This window comes from Cetorhinus maximus, chromosome 11, assembly GCF_964194155.1.
Source record: "Cetorhinus maximus chromosome 11, sCetMax3.hap1.1, whole genome shotgun sequence".
Classification (NCBI taxonomy): Eukaryota; Metazoa; Chordata; class Chondrichthyes; order Lamniformes; family Cetorhinidae; genus Cetorhinus; species Cetorhinus maximus.
The window spans coordinates 117,737,139-117,756,145 of record NC_135889.1 but is presented as its reverse complement, the minus strand read 5'-3'; the positions used below and the strand labels follow the sequence as shown (position 1 = coordinate 117,756,145).

General features: G+C 42.1%; 1 protein-coding gene and 1 non-coding gene across 3 annotated transcripts in view; both read left to right on the top strand.

Annotated features, from left to right (window-relative positions):
- Nucleotides 1-10,790, top strand: part of iqcb1 (IQ motif containing B1) — a 48,567-nt gene extending 37,777 nt beyond the window's left edge. The window contains exons 10-14 of one of the 2 annotated variants that reach the window (XM_078552646.1): nucleotides 3,515-3,657; nucleotides 5,553-5,701; nucleotides 6,264-6,395; nucleotides 7,640-7,835; nucleotides 9,288-10,790. In XM_078552646.1, the coding sequence (XP_078408772.1) occupies nucleotides 3,515-3,657; nucleotides 5,553-5,701; nucleotides 6,264-6,395; nucleotides 7,640-7,835; nucleotides 9,288-9,490 (823 nt within the window). In that variant the 3' untranslated portion in view covers nucleotides 9,491-10,790. The remainder of the gene's footprint in view (nucleotides 1-3,514; nucleotides 3,658-5,552; nucleotides 5,702-6,263; nucleotides 6,396-7,639; nucleotides 7,836-9,287) is intronic. The other variant, XM_078552647.1, reaches the window with a different exon arrangement.
- Nucleotides 5,294-5,457, top strand: LOC144686989 (U1 spliceosomal RNA). The gene has a single exon (XR_013578030.1). It is a non-coding gene; the product is annotated as a U1 spliceosomal RNA (small nuclear RNA).
- Nucleotides 10,791-19,007: the final 8,217 nt, after the last annotated feature.

Below are 19,007 nucleotides of genomic sequence, written 5' to 3'. Positions count from 1 at the left end.
ACAATTGTAAGGTAATTAACTGTGGTCCACATGGAACCATAGGCATCTCTCTCTATTAGAGAGAGACAAATAGTTATGTAGCTTGAGGGGCACCTCTCCCCACTAAACATGGGCAAGACTAGGAAGCAGCCCTCCATGAACTACAACATCCAGTGCAGGGATTGAACCTCACCATTGGCATCGTTCTGCATCACATTCTAACCATCTAGCCAACTGAGCGAACTGACCTCCACAACAACAGTTTTGTTTTTTATTCATTCATTCATGTGGGTGTCGCTGGCTAGGCCAGCATTTATTGCCCATCCCTAATTGCCCTTGAGAAGGTGATGGTGAGCTGTCGTCTTGAACTGCTACAGTCCATGTGGTGTAAGTACACTTACAGTGCTGTTAGGGAGGGAGGTCAAGGATTTTGACCCAACAGCAGTGAAGGAAAGTCAGGGTGTGTGCGGTTTGGAAGGGAACCTTCAGGTGGTACAGTAGGGGATATTGCCGGGCCATGAGTTTACTGATTTGGTTGAGTACAATTCTGCTGCTGCTGATGGCCCACAGCGCCTCATGGATGCCCAGTCTTGAGTTGCTAGATCTATCCCATTTGGCACGATGGCAGTACCACAACACGATGGAGGTAATCCTCAATGTTAAGAAGGGACTTCATCTCCATAAGGACTGTGCAGTGATCACTCCAATCGATACTGCCATGGACAGATGCATCTGCAGCAGGCAAATTGGTGAGGATGTGGTGAAGTATGGTTTTCCCTCTGGTTGGTTCCCTCACCATCTACCACAGCTACAGTCTAGCAGCTATGTTCTCTGGGGCTCGGCCAGTAGTGGGGTGCTACCGAGCCACTCTTGGGTTCAACGTGGAGGAGTACTGATTCATCAGCTGAGGGGGTGGCAGTATGTGGTAATGGGCATGCTCATGTTTGATCTGATGCCATGAAACTCATGGGGTCCGGAGTCAATGTCGAGGACTCCCAGAACAACTCCCTCCCAACTGTATATCACTGTGCTGCCTCCCCTGCTGGGTCTGTCTTGCCAGTGGGACAGGACCCAGGGATGGCAATGTTGGTGTCTAGGACATTAACTGTAAATTATGATTCTGTGAGTATGACTATGTCAGGCTGTTGTTTGACTAGTCTGTGGGACAGCTCTCCCAATTTTGGCACAAGCCCCAGATGTTAGTAAGGAGGACTTTGCAGGGTCGAGAGGGCTGAGTTTGCTATTGTTACTTCCGGGTACACTGTCCGTCCAGTTTCATACCTTATAGGCTTTGTAGCGGTTTGATACAACTGAGTGCTTGCTAGCCCATTTCAGAGGGCAGTTAACAGCATTGCTTTGGGTTGGGAGTCATTAGGCCTGACCAGGTAAAGATGGCAGATTTCCTTCCCTAAAGGGTTTGTACAAAAATGGTTTCACGGACAATGGTTTAATTCCAGATTTTTTTTGATTTAATTCAAATTTCACCATCTGCCATGGTGGAATTCGAACCCGGGTCCCCAGAGCATTATCCTGGGTCTCTGGATCACTAGTCCAGTGACAATACCACTATACCATCACTTCCCCCTTTACTTTATGCTTTAAGCTGACACAACTTCAAAATAGTACATCTCCATTATCCTGTCTAATACTTCTATCCTTGTTAAAGATCATTTCATTTCATTTACAAACAGCAATGTCCCAGGACATCTGGCAACACCTATTAGACACCAGATCCCCCATGTCATTACAGTTGTAAAATTAACTTTTTAAAAAACCGAAAGACAAGCATTGACCCAGAGCCTTAAATTTACAAGCGTTTTCTAATTTGCCCTCATCAAACAGCAATTAAATTACATTTGACCTGAATCTATCGACTTAACAACAGTTAGATTTTGTGGCATTTATAAAACCACCATTAGCAGCAATAGCACTGTGCATTTCATAGTGTATAATCTCTCTGACCTTAAAAAAAAAGCATATTGTCTTATCTTCGGTTAGAAACACCACCTGAAATCTACTAATATTTGAATTGTTTTGTGAGGAAGTTGATGATGAGCAATGTAGCAACACAGCAGTGTGTGCTTTACCCTTTAACCTTGTGCTGTGCACCACAGAATTTGCTCTGAGGAGTCATTGTTCACTTACTAGTATCCGACTGACATCCCCACCTGTAGGCTGATGCATATAAATCAGGTGCAGATCAACTTTTCAATTTATTTTTGCCAGTAAATTTGGTGTAGATATAGTAAGACACTGCAACGGGCAATAGATAATATAGGCAATAGACACTGAGGTAAGTACAACATAAAATCATCATGGCCAAAGTGACCCCCTCAAATGGTTTTGACTGCCTAAGGGAGTTGGAGAGGAATTACCCTGATTTTCCTCTCTCGTGGCCCCCACTAACCGCCCCCGCCCCCCAACCACCACCACTCCCATTTGGCCTGGGCTTTTATCTGTTTTTTTGCCTCTCAACAGATCACATTTTTTTAGGTGGGGTGGGGAGTGATATACATGTCTGTGTGTGTATATATAATGCACCAGCTCCCACAATTACGTAGGAGAGCCTGGATGGACCCAGAGGGTCTTCCCCTGTCTGTCATTGTTCGTATGTTTGTTACGTCCGATGGAAAAAAACAGAATAAAGAGGTCACTGAGCTTTTGGACACACAAAGTGTTGTGTATTTAGTTAGCTCATAAAGGATTCCAGCTTCTGGATGAAAGCAGCAAAAAACAGAGAAGAGAGTAAAATACATGACTGGGAACACTCTTTGGGGGCAGAGATACGACCAAGAAAGATGAGAGATGGCTGAGAAAAGGGACCATTAGAGAAACAGAGAAATAAAGGGGAAGGGGAGGAGAGAGACCTGGCCAGAGGGAAATGGACGACGAGACAGAGAGAGACAGGAAACAGAGAGAGTCAGTAGTCACTGCAGCAAATAAGCACTGAGCATCAAGCTTACATACCTTTGCCGAATTTTAATTCTGCTGGTAGGGTATTAAGGACAGGAAATTCTAAGAAGAAAGACTTGCATTTCTTTAGCGCCTTCCGTGACCATAGGATTTTCTAATGCCAAAGAAATACTTTTGAAGTGTTGCTGTTGTGATGTAGGAAATTCTATACTTTATATGTGAAATAAAAGCCAAATATTCATGTAGGTGCAAAAGTAATTTTTAAAAGTAAAGTTTAATAAAGTGAAGGGGGAAATTGGGAAGCATTTTTCACACAAAAGGCTAGTCAAAATCTGGTACTATATTCCCTAAAAGCTGTTGATGCTGTGCCAGTGGAACTTTTTAAGACTGAGATCAGTAAATTTCTGTTAGGTAAGGGTATCGAGAGATATGAAGAAATGAAATTGAGATAGCATGATCTAATAATCTGGCAGAACAGCTTGAGGAATTGATAACCTTCTCCTGTTCCTATCTCCCTTGAATCTGTATTCTGTGACATATTTAGTAACTGTATGGGACTGTATGGAAACAGTGTGGCTATGTTTGATGAGAATTGATGGTAATCACATGCAATGCCATTTAGAGCAAAACGTGAAAAGGAAATGCAACGGCTGGAGAAGATGAGAGAGGAGGAGGAGCTTAAACGCCAGCTACAGCTACGGCGACATCGAGCTCTACGAGAGTTCCGACAGCGGCAACTGAGCTTACTGGAAATAGTCCCTGCAAGTAAGTGAGTTTTCAAAAATTTGGTGCACTTGTCCTCATTCTACTGGGGACCAAACTACTTAAGTTTGCAAATTCTTCCTTCAAAATCCACTTTCAAAAACCTGTTTCTTTCCTTTAAACTTTTTGGTCACCTGCTCGTCACCTTCCCTGTGCAGTTGTGTTCACTGACCAGCATTGCCTCCCATTCCAGCATCACCTCGCTATTAAAATTTTCATCCTTCTTTTCAAATCACTCCATGGCCTTGCCTCTCCCTATCTCTGGAACCTCCTCCAGCCCCACAATCCTCTCATATCTCTGCACTCCTCCAACTCTGGCTCTTGCATGTCCCCAGTTTCCATCACTCCGCCATCGGTGGCCATGCTTTGAGCTGTCTAGGCCTCTTTGTTTCTCTAGCTCTCTCTTCTTTAAGATGGTCCTAAAATTCTACCCCTTTGACCAAGCTTTTGGCCACCCATCCTAATATCTTCTTTTGTGGCTTCCTGTCAGAATTTGCCTGATAAATCTCCTGAGAAGGGCCTTGGGACATTTAACTACATTAGAGGCTCTGTATAAATAAATGTAAGTTGTTATTGTTGTGACGTACTCTGAGCTATTGTTCTGCATGAGCAGCTTTATGTAATGGCATATTGTTGTCCTTTGGGAGGTTCATTGAGGAGTATGACTCTTTAGAACTCCCTTCAGCTGGAAGAACAAGAAGTAACACACAGATTTCCAAAGTACATCGGGCAGAATTCTTTGGGTCAAAGGATCATATATTTGCAGGACAAGTCACATGTTCAAAGATAGGTAATCGAAATGAGCCATAAAAACAGCTCCAACTAACTCTGAATTCAGCAAAAGTTACAAGCTCCCTAGGGTTACGAAACATCGTAGGGAATTTTAGATACCTACATTGGGGATCTTACTCAATCCAGGGCTCTTCATTACCACTAAACATTGAGCATTGATGAAGCTGAGTTACTTCCCAGCAGAGAGGCCTAGTTAATGTTATTGCAACTTTTTTACAAGTCTCAGAACAGACTATATATGAATGCTGTGTAGTTTTAGGGATTCTTTGATGTTTTTAGCATTTCTGTAATGGAAATCAAATTCTTGGTACCGTTTTTGTATTTAGAAAATGTGTATCAGGTGAGATTTGAGAACAGCATGGTGCCACATGATTTAAACTGTGGTGAATTCTTCAACATTCTACTAACTGTTCCTGACCCATTGCCAGCAACTGGCAGGCAAATCAGTTGCAGTTCCCATTCATGGTCACATATCAACCACCTAGAGCATGTTCCACACCCAGCTATTGTGGGGGAGAAAAAAAAACAAGCTGCCTTACTGTCAGACCCCAGTGACAAAACCATAACGCACCAAGGACCAATGCAACAGGCAAGTACTAGCTCCCTGGATCATTCATGAACCTGAATACTTAGTGAAGCGCACTTACTACCATAATGCTGCTTGTGCACTGTGTAGTATTCAGTGTATTTTAATTAATAAATTGTTTAATCCAAATCTGATGTGACATCAGAATTATTTCACATCATTTTGCAGGCCAATGTCATACATTATGTGTTCCTGCCAATTTATTGTTCAGTAGTGTTTCGATCTGACCATTGCTTTGATCTTGTATGTAATGTTTGGAGGTGCATTACCTGGCAGGGGAGAAACAATGATCATGAAGGTTGTGCTCCCAGGATGAGGCTATCCCATTGCACTCTGAGTGTGCAGACGCCTGTGATGTCCCCAAATGCAGGATACTTGACTGCAAAATTTGTGGTAGTGGGGGACTGCATTCGCACTTTGCCCTGATTTACAAATCATAAAACTATTTAGAATGCCTTGTACCGCCCCCAATTCTGCTTATTCTCTTGGCGCACAGTGTAATACTTGTCATCCTCTGCAGGCGAGATGGACAAATACCTACAGGAAGAGAGAGCGCAGTCAGCACTGCTGATCCAGAAGGTCTGGTTCGGACACAGGCAGAGAAAGGCCTTCAACAAGCAAAAGCAGGCCCTTAAGGAATTCAGGGCAGCTGTTACTATCCAGAGAGCTGTGAGTGCTTTCCTGATGTGTTGAAATGTAAAACTTTGGTGGAGAGGAGAAAAAATACAGAATTGTAATGTTGGAGCAGCATTTTAGGGTGACTTGCTATGCACCATTTTGCCTCCACGATCTGCACTGGAGAAACCTGGAGAGATCAAGGAATGGGGGTAACAAAGATGCCATCTTAATCTGAAATGTTTAAAACATTGGCAAATGTACACCCTGAAAAATTATTTACTTTAAAATGATGAAAAGACTATTTTGACAAGTGGATTGGTTGAATGTATAATATATTTACATTGAGAAAAGACTACTGGGTAGTTAGATTTTGTATCCTAAAAATAAACTGGAGGGATGTTTCATAAATGTTGCTCAACTTGAGAATCGTATTTTGTGACTGTAAAGGAATGTTGTACATGAATGAGGAATTCTGTACAATCAGAATCACATTTCATGTCTGGGAATTTAATGTTTATCTTAAATTGTTATTGAGAGAGAAAAGGGGCATTAACCTTATTAGTGGAGAACTAGAATTTTAGAAGAGCTTCGTGAAATGTTTTTCTGGTTGTAGGTCTTGAAGTTCTTGAATAAGCGTCGAAACCTGAGATCATGCATCACACCCTGGCAGGGACCAAAGGGCCTGACAGACACACAGAGACTAGAACTGCGTGCTAAAGTAGATGCACATGTCAAACTTCATCCAGTGAGTATGCCGCACCAGAGATGTGACCTGGTCTCCCAAAAATCACTTCTAAATCTGAATTTCATGTTTTCAAACATAAGGTTATGCGGATTGAGAAAAGGTCTTTCAACCCATCGAACCAACCCTATCCAGAACCCAATTCTGATTATTCTAGCAAGGACTCCTTACACCATCTGCTGATCACCCGCTTCATTGAATGTAAATTCCCTTGCTGAAAAATAAGCAGTGGATATTAATACCTATACATCCTACAGTCCACTTTAGAATAGGGTTCCCCCAGGTCATGGAAAGCCTGGAAAAGTCATTGAAATTTCTAAAAAAAAACAAAGGCTGTAAGCTTTTGAAAAGTCATAGAATTTTATAAAGACAGGGGTGAGACTTTTGTGACTTAGGGCAGAATTCCAACCTTTTCCAATGTTTTTCTGACGACCACTGCCTCCCCTCCAATCACTTGCTTCACATTGCATGTATGGAATCCAGTACAGGTAAGTAGATTGATGACCCCATAAGCTCTTTTCATGGAACACAAAATTTCTACAAAACAAGATACTTTTGTGAGAAATTGAGGTTATTGGATAACTGACACACAATGCAAGGTTCCAATGCTTGTGTAAAAGTACAAATGCCAGAGTTCGTGATGTATTTGAAAGAAAAAATGGTCTTGAAGTATTTGGTTATGGAAAAGCCATCGAATTTTAATTTACGAAAGGTGCAGGAGCCCTGTTAGAATTGAGTTAATCCCAAATGGCCTGAGTTTTGATGATACCAACGACATCTTACTGTGTAGTTTAGGTAACTGAGATCTTACATTTAGGAGCCTGAGTGTTGCAGATGAAAAGTTAAGTTTCAGAGAGATCTGAAAGATTCATACTCACACTGTTATCGACTGTCTTACAATACCTAGCATTTAATTGGTAAACGATCCATTCATTTTCTTGTACAATTTTATTGTTGATTATAATAAGTACGTTTCCAAACTGACTTCTATGAAACCGTCCCTGTGTTTCTTTAAATACTGGCTTTGCGTTGACTAATAATTGGATCCATGGTAGATATTCTCTGGAGTTCAACATCATTGATCACTCTCATGATTGGATCTCAGACCCCCTATAATCTGAGGAAACCCATCACTGCAGCTAGTCTGATCCAAGGACCAGAACACTAGGATCCTCTGCTGTGTGTACTGCATAGAAAAATATGGCAGACAAAACTGGCACAACATATTAACCCACAATTCCCCTCAGGTTTCTCAAGAGTCCAAGGAGAGAACAAATGAGCGACATTCTCATGCTCAGGAGATGTTGGGCCAGTATCTCATGAGGAGAAACTTGGAGCGGAAGTCGGAACAGCGGCAGGAGGCACTGCTTGCCCAGATCAACACAGACATTGAGCTGCTGATGAGTAAGTCAGCTGATGGGCTACCTGTTAACCTTTTAAGCAGTGAGTGTCCTTTCACATTGTACACATTGAGCACAGTTACCCCCTGAGCACCACCTCAATATTGGACTCGGGAGAGGCCGAGGGTCAGTTCTTCCAAGTGTTCTCTCAAACCAGAGAACAAAAGAACATTCAGTTGCTTGGTAGTACAGAGCTTGAGCATTGCTGGAAAAAGAGACGCGCTTTTGAAACTTTTTGTCTTGCACTCAAGAATGCCAAATTTCAAAGGGAGCAGCAATTTATATTGCATCAGACAAGAGTACTGATTGGGGCTTTGCCACGGAGAATGTACCAATGAACTGTTGTTCCCCATGTTTTTGTCGACTTGCCAACTAATCAGCATCCTTTCTCATTGAGTGTAAATTGTTGCTCCCTTTGAAATTTGGCATTCTTGCGTCTGTCCGGATGCGTGCAGGACAAAAAACTTTAACAGCATGTCTCTTTTTTCAGCAAAAGAATTTGGGGCAAGAAAATGAATTTACAATGCAGGTTGCTCTGATGACTCACTGAACTTAATGGGCAAGTGCTGTATAATTCAATGAATATGTCTTTATCCAGCTGTTTGAGACCTATCAAAAGGCACTCAGCCAAGCAAGTAAACTTGAATGACTGTGAAGCCCAAAGACCTGAGCCTCTGGCCCTGCAACTGGGGCTCAGTCATCCTACCAGCAGGAGTTACCACTACTTGAAGCCCTTTGTTTAAAGTGCATAAGCCAACCTTCAGATTAGATTAATATCACAGAGAATGTGAAAGAGATTTCCTGTATTTGACCACTTTGCAATACCAGCTTTATTCCTGACCTACTTCCACAACTTCTTCATCAATGTGCTCCTGATTAATCTTGCTACCATATGGCAGCAATTTACCGTCAGTGAATAACGGCTTGAAATGCCGATGTGAGTTTGCTTTTATTAAACTGCCCATGGAAGGTGGTTGTAACAAATTACAATGGCCTTGGATGAGCTTTAAGCTATCCTGAAAACAAAATAAAGAATGGTGCAAGCTGGAAAGTCTGAAATAAAAGGAAAATGTTGGGTGTGGAGAGTCAGAGAGGGACGGAAAGGAAAAGGTAGCATGTAACTTACCTCTGAGTCACCTTTCAAAGCATTTTCTAAAAAAAAACATAAAATGGGTGTGGCCCATTTGTGATTTTAATTATTCTCAGCGAGCGAGTTTGAGTTTGGCCTTATCATGGAGCTTTGCCTGTGTCTGTAAATCAAAACGACAGGCAAAGTTCGAGATCTGAGAGAAGATTCAGTCTAAAATGCTAACCTGTCTTTCTGTCTGACGCTGATACGTCTGCAGTGTACCTCCAGCATGTTCACTTCTGATCTACTTCTGACGTTCAACTAATGTTCCTGTACCATCCAATTCGAATTATCGCCTTGTGTAGTCGCCTGCATTCTTATTTTTCCTTTTAAACTGGCTTTTTTTTTTTGTCTTGTAACGTCCAGACGCTCCAGGTTTGAAAGCGGCCACAAAGGAGGATACAGCGGTGTTTAGCAGCAGGTCTGTTCCTGTCGCAGCCAGAGCCAGGCAGTCCCACAACACCATGCTGCAGTTCACACGGGGGCCCTGGTGGAAGAAACTGGGAGATGAGTTCCAGGATCCAGAAATGATCTACACCCAGGACCTGGATTTTGATCTTGTGCTGTGATATAAGTGACAGTGCCATAAAAACGCTGGCAGGGAGCACGAGGTGTCAGCCGAGTGGCAGGTGTGTGGCCAACGGTTTCATGATTTGTGTAGTCAACAGGCAAGAGTCCCCTTTGGTAGAACATATTCATAACACCAATGCTCGAATGCTTTCTTCGGGTGCGTGAAGAGCCCTAAGAAGGGAAGATAGAGCTTGATATGTAAAGCACTTTTTTTGAGGCACAGCCAGTGTTGTAGGAAAAGTAGAGGCCAATTTGCATGTAGCAAGATCCCAAAATCAGTGATGTTCTTCTGTTTTAGTGGTGATGGCTGAGTGATACATGTTAACTAGGAGAACTCCCTTGCATTTCTTCCACTAGTGACAGGAGGTATTGTTTTATAGCCACCTGAACCGGCATTTGGGAATTCAGTTCATGTCTCATCCAAAAGTCGGCATCTCTGACAATGCAGCACTCCCTGAAGGTCCCACAGACGGCCACGAGATAAATGGCCAGTTAATCTGTTTCAGTGGTGTTGACTGAGAGATAAATGTTGATCCCTAGTGTTAGGGGGTTGCGGAGGGCATTAAGCTTTAAGCAAAGACTGGAGAAGTGTAATTTTTCAGCCCTGAAAGGCCACTAAGAGGGAAGGCTTGTTAAAGGAACATAAGGCACGCAGCACCGAAAAGGCAAATACAGGACACTACTTCAAGATAAAAATACATACCGAGACAAGTGAAAGGTAAAACTTGAACTGATATCAGAATGTTTCAGACATAGTGATGAAAATCTGAAGTGAACTTCCAGATGGGATAGCAGATGCAAAAACCTTGAATATTTTAAGGAAAAATTAGGTGCCGTAAATGGGGAAATTATATTTTTTTCTAGATGGGTAGCCTACGATGAGCCGATTGGCCTCCCATATCCATATGATATTTCATAGCTTAACTATTTTAAAAACATATTTATTTATTAAACTTCAACCTGTTTTTCCTACCTGTGCTGATCCTGAGTTTATTTGGTAGACCTAATTACTTACTCCATGGTTTTCTAACAGGGAGCTTTAGTTAAAGCACCCTGCTGAAAAGGCTTTGTACAGTCCGCCCAGGAAGCTGTCAATCCCTGCAGCAATTTACTTTTCTGTACCAGTGTGAGTAAAGCTCTGCATTTTCACAATTTCCAGGTAATCAGCAGAGAGAACATTCTAGGAGGCAAATTAGGTCTTTACCAGTGCTAGGTAGATGTTAAACTTGCAGCTGAATGACGTGCAAGAGAAAGAGGAAAGAGCGCTGCTGATATCTCCCTCTCCCTTTTTGTGTGGTAAAGGGCACGCAGGACTTAGTCACTCCTCTACTTGGTACCTCCACCTTCTTAACATTAGCCCTGTTTCTGAACTCTTGTGCAGCCAATCCTCCAACTGGCCGGTCACTGGGAATTTCTGCCTAGGCTGAACTACCGCTGTCTAATTTTTCTTCACTATTCTGCTGCAGCTTAAATCAAGAACTGAAACATCAGAGTGAGGAATTGAACATACTCCACCCCAACTCAGCATTAACAGCATCACCATGACATATATCGACGGTTCCTTCATTGTCGCTGGCCCAAAGTTCTAGAACTCTCTAGCACTCTTGTGGGAGCGCCTCATAGAGTCATTACTGCACGGAAGAAGGCCGCTCGGTCTATCAAGTCCATGTGCTCCATACAGAAATCCAGTCAGCCCCCTTCGTCCTGCTCTATCCCATAGCCCTACAAGTTTATTTCCCTCAGGTGCTCATCCAGTTTTCTTTTGAAATCATTGAATGTCACCACTCTCATCGGCAGCAAGTTCCAGGTCATTACTACTCGCTGCATAAAAATGTTCTTCCTCACATTCCCCCCTGCATCTCTTGCCCAAAACCTTAAATCTGTGACCCCCTAGTCCTTGTACCATGAACTGATGGAAACAGCTTTTCTTTGTCTACCTTATCTAAACCTGTCATAATCTTGTACACCTCTTATTAAATCTCACCTCAAACTACTTTGTTCCAAAGAGAACAACCCCATTTTCTTTTACCTAACCATGAGCTAAAATCCTTCATCCCTGGAACCATTGTGATAAATCTTCTCTGCACCCTCATCCTTTCAAAAGCTTCCTAAAGCATCCTTCATAAAGTTTAAGGGGAGATGGTGGAGTAGTGGTAATGTCACTGGACCAATAATCCAGAGGCCCAGGCTAATGCACTGGGGACATGGGTTCAAATCCCACCACATTAATTAATTAAAAAATTAATAATTTTGCTATGATATGGCAGGTGATATGTACCAGAAGGACCAAACCCCCAAGGGAAAATTGGCCACGCTATCACAATGGTTCTGCAATTTGTATTTATTACGAGAAGATTTGTATACTGAATTCAGAAGTAGTGAGTCCACTAACATCTTTAGTGATTTAAAAAATTAAATTAAAACATTTATTAACAAAAGAAAAGAATTCAAACACATACATAAGATTACAGTCACTTGATATTATAACAAATCCCAAAATTCCTAATTAACCTCACTCCCAACTACACACTCTCTTTAAGGCAACAGTCCAAAATAGATTTTAAATTTAAATAGGCAATACAGCAAGGTTAGCACACACACCCACTCAACAGTGGAATTCCAAAGGCTTTTAACACAACTTTAGTTACTGGCCACGGCAGACTTCTACAAAAGTGGCTAGAGGCTTTTCCCCAAGGCTGCTTTACACAGTGTACCTTTCAAGATTTTACATGGCCACCCACACAAAGCCTTCCATCTCTGTTTATATATGTTTCCTCTCTTTATAAAATCCCATTGTTCTACATGACCATGGAAGTTTACTTTTCCCATAATATAAAAATCTTTCATGTTGCCAATATGGTCAGTACCTTTGGGAAGAATAAATATACTGCTTGGCCTTGCTTACCTTGTTAGTTGTAAGCATCCTATCATCCCTTTGAAGCCCAAACACCTTTCTACTTATCTTAAAATACAAGTTTCATTCACATTTTATCTATTGACTCTTAGACTCTAGTTCACTCATTAGCATTTCAAATACCCTTTCTACACCTGACTCTTCTGATAATTTGAACCTTGCAGTCTACCTGACTAAACAATTAAATCAGTCACACAGATAGAACCATCCACACTCAACCTTACAATATCCCATAATACTGTTATGAAAAATATGATAGTTGCGTTACAATCTGGATTTGAAAAGCTAGTGTTTGTGATGGTGACCCCCATTGTGGATTTCTGTAAAAAAAAAAACCATCTGATTCCCTAATGTCCTTTAGGGAAGGAAACCTGCTGTCCTTACCTGGTCTGGCCCACACGTAACTCCAGACCCACAACAAAGTGGTTGATTCTTAACTGCCCTCTGAAATGGCCTAGCAAGTCTCTCAGGTCAAGGGCAATTAGGGATGGACAACAAATGCTGGCCTTGCAAGTGACGCCCACATCCCTTGAAATATTTTTTTTTAATCCTTCATAAAGAGGTGGGAGCAGAACTGGGCACAATACTCTACTTGTGGCCTAACTAGAGCTTTATAAAGGTTCAACAAAACTTCACCACATGAACTCCAGCATTCAAGAAAAAGACCCATCACCACCTTCTGAAGGGCAGCTAAGGATGGGTAATAAATTCCAGCTTTGCTAGTGACACCCATATCCCAAGAATGGATTTTTCAAATGACCCAGATGACCTATAGATGCACACAATTTATTCTCTTGCAATTTTGCTTTATGGCATTGTGTGTGTTTCCCAATGTCTGCTCCCACTTTGTTTATGAAAGGAAATAGTAGATCTTAAATTCATATAGGAAATGCAGTAGCTAAATTGAGCACAGCAAAGTACCACAAACAGCAATAAGATAATGACCAGAATTTTTTTTTCAGAGATGTTGGTTGCGGCGTAAGAATTAAGCAGGACACCAACAGCAACATCTTACATTCATAGCGTCTTTAATGAACTAAAACATCACAAGGCACTTCACATGAGCATTACTAGACAAAATTAAACACTGAGCCACCTAAGGTGATATTCGGGCAGATAACCAAAAATTTAGTCAAAGAGAGCAACGAAAATTTGGGATGCGCAAGAGGCCAGAACTGGGGGAGCGCAGATATCTTGGAGGGTTCAAGGGCTGGCGAAGATTACAGAGTTAGGAAGGTGAAAGGCCATAGAGGGATTTGAAAACAAGAGTGAGAATTTGAAAATTGAAACATTACTAGACCTGGTACCAATCAAGGTCAGCGAACACATGGATTTGCAGATAATAAGGCCATAAACGCAGAGTTTTGGATGATGAATAGGAAAATAAAGAGAGATTTTGTCACTTGAAAGTGATTAGATTGTGGAACTCGCTAACACAGGAAGCGGTTAAGGCAAATAGGTTAGATGCTTTCAAAAAGAAAATTGACAAGTACGAGAGGCAAAGGAATAGAAAGATATGCTGAAATGAGGCAGGCTGAATGGGAGGAGCCTCATCTGAAGCATAAATACCAGCAGAGATTAGTTGGGCCGAATGGCCTGCTTTTGTGCTGTACATTCTGTGTAGTGCTGCATTCCTTATATACCGCACAGGAGAGTCAGCCTAGATTCTGTGCTCAACAGGCCCTAGTGAGCCTCACAGTGAGTTACAGGATACGGTGTAAGTCCAGTATATGAGAAACAAGAGGAAGGAGCTGGTGGGCAAACCTGGGATTTGAGGGAAGAAAATGTGGATTGGTGATTGCAGCAAATCGATCTGAGAACAGACTAGAGTGAGAGATGTCAGTTCAGGGCAGCCTAGCACTTGGAGCCACTAACCACACAAGATGAGAGTGTTTAAATATTCATGCGCGGAATGCCTGTCCTGACAGCTGTTGTTGACTTTGTTTATACTCAGATACAAAACAAGAAATACTTAGCTGTCATTTGCTAGCTGCAGCAACATCTGACTTTGAAGAGCAAAGCCACTGCATTAAGGGTGACTTACATACAAACTGATAAACCGTCTGGAATATATAAAGAGGTAAACAGTAGTTTAAGAGTATAATGCAACTTTAATGCAGCAAGCCGTCACAGGGATTGAGGGAGGAAAATATAGAAAGGTAGGAGGATTTCCGAGATGTAAAGGGGGTAAGGAGGGAGGGGGTTAGCAGTGAGCTCCAGACTATAGGGTGAATTTATATTGTAGAGCTCAACATCCATTATTAAAATAACCTGATAGATTTTGAGACAGACTTTAGCAGTGTATAGTGGGAAACGGGTATGACACACAGGATTTTTTTTTTACATAGCATAAAAAGCACAGAAACATGCCATTCTGCCCAACTAGTCCATACCAGTTTTTAGACTCCACTTGAACCTCCTCTCATCTTTCCTCATACTCCCTTCTCCCTCATATGCTTGTCTCTCTTCCTCTTAAACACTATATCATGCTGACGTTATACTCTAAATGAACCTCCTCCAACCCATCTTCTCACCGTATCAGCATAGCCTTCTATTCCTTCCTTCGTTATCTGTCTTCCTATTAAATGTATTGATCGACAACGGAGTCAAGAGTTATGAGGGGTGGACATGAGAGTGGAATTGAGGCCACAATCGGAGCAGCCATGATCTTGTCAAGTGGGGCAGCAGGGTCAAGGGCTGAATGGCCTACTCCTGATCCTAATTCTTGTGTTATTGTATCATTGCAATTTTCCTTCACCACTCCCTGTGGTAGTGAGTTCCACATTTGGACATATTAATTGCTAACTTATATTTATGGCCTCTTGTTTTGCTCCTGTCCAACAAATGGAAATATTTTCCCTCCATCTGTCCTATCAGTCACTTTCAGACTTTTAAATACCTCTCTCAGGTCATCCTTCAAACTTCTCTTTTCTAGAGAAAAACCTGTTCAGCCTTTCCTGATCAGTAAAAGACAAAGGTTAAGTTATTTGGGAAGCAACAGGAAGATGTATGTACACATAGGAGTTGGAGGGAATGTGGTCGAGCAATTGGCAAAGTTTGTCCACCTTTGTAGGTTAGTTTCGGAGAATGGGATGAAGACATCAACAGAAGGATTAGACTTATGCTGCTTTTGGACGATCAAGCAAGATGTGGAAGGCTAAATATATTTTGGTTAAAAATGAAGGTGAGAATTTTATCATTATACAATCCATCAGTATGTACAAAGTGCAGCAATTTCCCTGTAATAAAGACAAAGCCACAGAAATAGCAGTCCCAGTTGCTGACGTCTGAGTGTTTGTGAGTGTGAGGGGGAAGAGATTCGTTCCATTGTGGTCCAGTCACTTCTGAATATAATTTTTGATATTCTGCATATCTGCTTTCAACAGAAATACATACGCAGGTAAAAAAATTGGTAAGAGCCACCTTTCTATTCATTACTTTTTTCCTTTATTACAATATGACCCCAAATTGCTGCATTCCACCTCTCTCACTCCCCAATAAATCAGTCCGGTATTGAACTAACTGGCTTTGATTATAGTCATACTGCTGTCTTCCCTCGATCACTGGAAATCAGGTTCATTATTTTCAGGCTTCCATGCATCAGCCCAGTCTCCAGAGAGCTACAGAGAATTTCAGTTAGTGAGCCCATTCTCCCTTTAATTTCTCTCTCCAGCCTTAGCTGTGGCTCAGTTCATAGCACCCTCGCCTTTGAATCAGAGGGTTGTGGGTTCATGCCCCACTCCCGGAAACCAAGAACTGTGATTGTACTCGAAAGAGTTGCAATCTGTGACTGTTGATAACTCGAAAGAGTTTCACCATCTTTTTTTTTTGCTTCCAATCTCTCAGGTATCTCTTTGTATAAACATCTCCAGCACTCAGGCTAAGAAATGGTACTGCTGACTGCTTCTCTGAATGCTGATTGGTAGAACTTACTAAAAGAAAAGGTCAGCAGTGCCTCTTTACTGTCTATGCTCCCTGAGTCTTAAGGGGCTCCCACTAGTGGCAGCTCCTTTGCCTGTGCTTATTTACTTTCACAAATAAGGACATGTTATTATTTTTCAATTCTTGTTCTAATTTGTTTTTCCAATGCCTAACTGTCCACTAAATAAACCATTAATAATTATTTTTTGCAGATCTCTGTCCGATTCATTGGTCTCACTCAGTGTATAGTTGAGCTGCACAGACCAGGCCGCTACCAATAACGGCTTGCATTTTATATAGTGCCTTTAATAAAGTAAAACTTCCCAAGGTACTTCACCAGAGAGTTTTTAAAAATTCTTTCATGGGCTATAGGCATCATTGGCAAGGCCTGCATTTGTTGCCCATCCCTAATTGCCCTTGAACTGAGCGACTTGCTAGGCCATTTCAGAGGGCTGTTAAGAGTCAACCACATTGCTGCGGGTCTGGAATCACATGTAGGTCAGACCGGGTAAGGATGGCGGATTTCCTTCCCTGAAGGGCACTAGTGAACCAGATGGATTTCTACTACATCACCGTCTCGCCCTAAAGAATTAGCAAACAAAAGAGTAAAGCAGAATATTTTTTAAAAGATGAGAAACTTGTAAGTGTTGATGTTCAAAGAGACTTGGATGTGCTCGCACAAGGAATGCAGAAAGTTAGCATGCAGGTACAGCATGTAATTAGGAATGCAAGTGGAATTTGGCATTCATTGCAAGGGTACTTAAGGAAGGATATACTTGCATTGGAGGCAGTACAGTGAAGGTTCACTAAATTAGTCCCTGGGATGGAGGGGGTTGTCCTACGATGAGAGATTGAGTAAATTGGGCTCATATTCTCTGGAGTTTTGAAGAATGAGAAGCAATTTCATTGAAACATACAAGAGGATGAAGGGGCTCGACAGGATGGACACTGGGAAATTGTTTCCGCTGGTTGGGGAATCTAAAACATGGGGGCACAGTCTCGGGATAAAGGCTGATCATTTAGGACTGAGATGAGGAAAATTGCTTCATTCAAAGGATTGTGAACCTTTGGAATTCTCTACCCCAGAGGTTGGTGGATGGGCCATCGCTGAATACTTTTAAGGCTAGGATAGACAGATTTTTGGTCTCTCAGGGAATCAAGGGATATAGGGAGCGGGTGGGAAAGTGGAGTTGAAACCCATGATTGTATTGAATGGCGGAGCAGGCTCGATGGGCTATGTGGTCTACTTGTGCTCCTATTTCTTGTGTTCTTGTGAGCCACATAAGGAAATATTAAGACAGTTGACCAAAAGGTGTGCCTCTTTTAAGCAGCATCTTAAAAGAGAAGAGAGGTAGAGGCATAAGTTTAAAGAGGATATTCCAGAGCTTGTGGACTAAATGGTTGAAAGCACAACTTCCAATCGTAGGATGAATGAACTCAGTGGGAGGCTGGGGATATACACAAAAAACCAGAGAAAGTGGAATGCAAAGTTCTCAGAAGGTCGTAGGACTGGAAGAGGTTACAGAAATAGGGAGGGAGGAGGTCACAGAGGGATCAAATTCACATCACAGCCACATTAGTAGTATGGGTTTGAAGTTGTCTTGATACTTTTGCCTGAGGCTTCCCACTCCTGGCCACTCTCCAGTGACCCTCCTCCCTACTGCAAATGTACAACTGTTTTCGCAGGGCAAGACATGACTTTTGTGCAACAAAAACAAAAAATGTTGAAAACGTTAGCAGGTCAGGTAGCATGTATAGAGATGGAAACAAGGTTAACAATACAGGAACAGAGCTCCGGGCAGGGGGGTGATGGCCTAGTGGTATTGACTAGTAATCCATAGACCCAGGGTAACGCTCTGGGGACCCAGATTCAAATCCCACCGTGGCAGAATTCAATCAAATTAAAACAGGTTGTATCTGAACCAGAATGGGACCAACATCCTTGTAGCGAGTTTGCTAGTGCTGTTGGGGAAGGCTTAAACTAACTTGGCAGGGGGTTGGGATCCTGAGAGGAGTTTCAGCAGGAGGAGATGCACAGCCAAAATTAGAAGGGAGAGCAGGTGAGCCTGGAAGGCATAGAAATTATAGGCCAGTTAAGGCACAAGGGAGTTTGGCAAGGTTGGATGGTATTTATTTTAATGAAAGGAGTCTGATGAATAAGGCAGATGAGTTGAGGGCACAAATTAACACATAGAAGTATGACGTCATTGCTGTCACAGAGACATGGTTGAGAGAGGACAGGATTGGCAATTCAATAGTCCAGGATATAGGGTCTTCAGGCGAGACAGGGAAGGAGGTAAAAGAGGAGGGGGGATCGCAATATTGATCAAGGAATTAATTACAGCCGTAAGGAGGGATGACATCTTCGAAGGCTCTGCAAATGAAGCAGGTAGAACTTAAAAACAAAAATGGAGCAATCACATTGCTGGGAGTGTACCATAGGCCCCCAAAGAGTCAGAGAGAAATAGAAGAGCAGATATGTAGGCAAATTTCAGAGAAGTGCAAAAATAATAGGGTAGTGGGGGATTTCAACTTCCCCAACGTTAACTGGATTAGTCATAGTTTGATAGGTTTAGAGAGAGAAGAATTCTTAAAATGCATCCAGGAGAGCTTTTTAAGCCAGTACTTAGAAAGTCCTACAAGAGAGGGGGCGGTCCTGGACTTAATTTTAGGGAATGAAG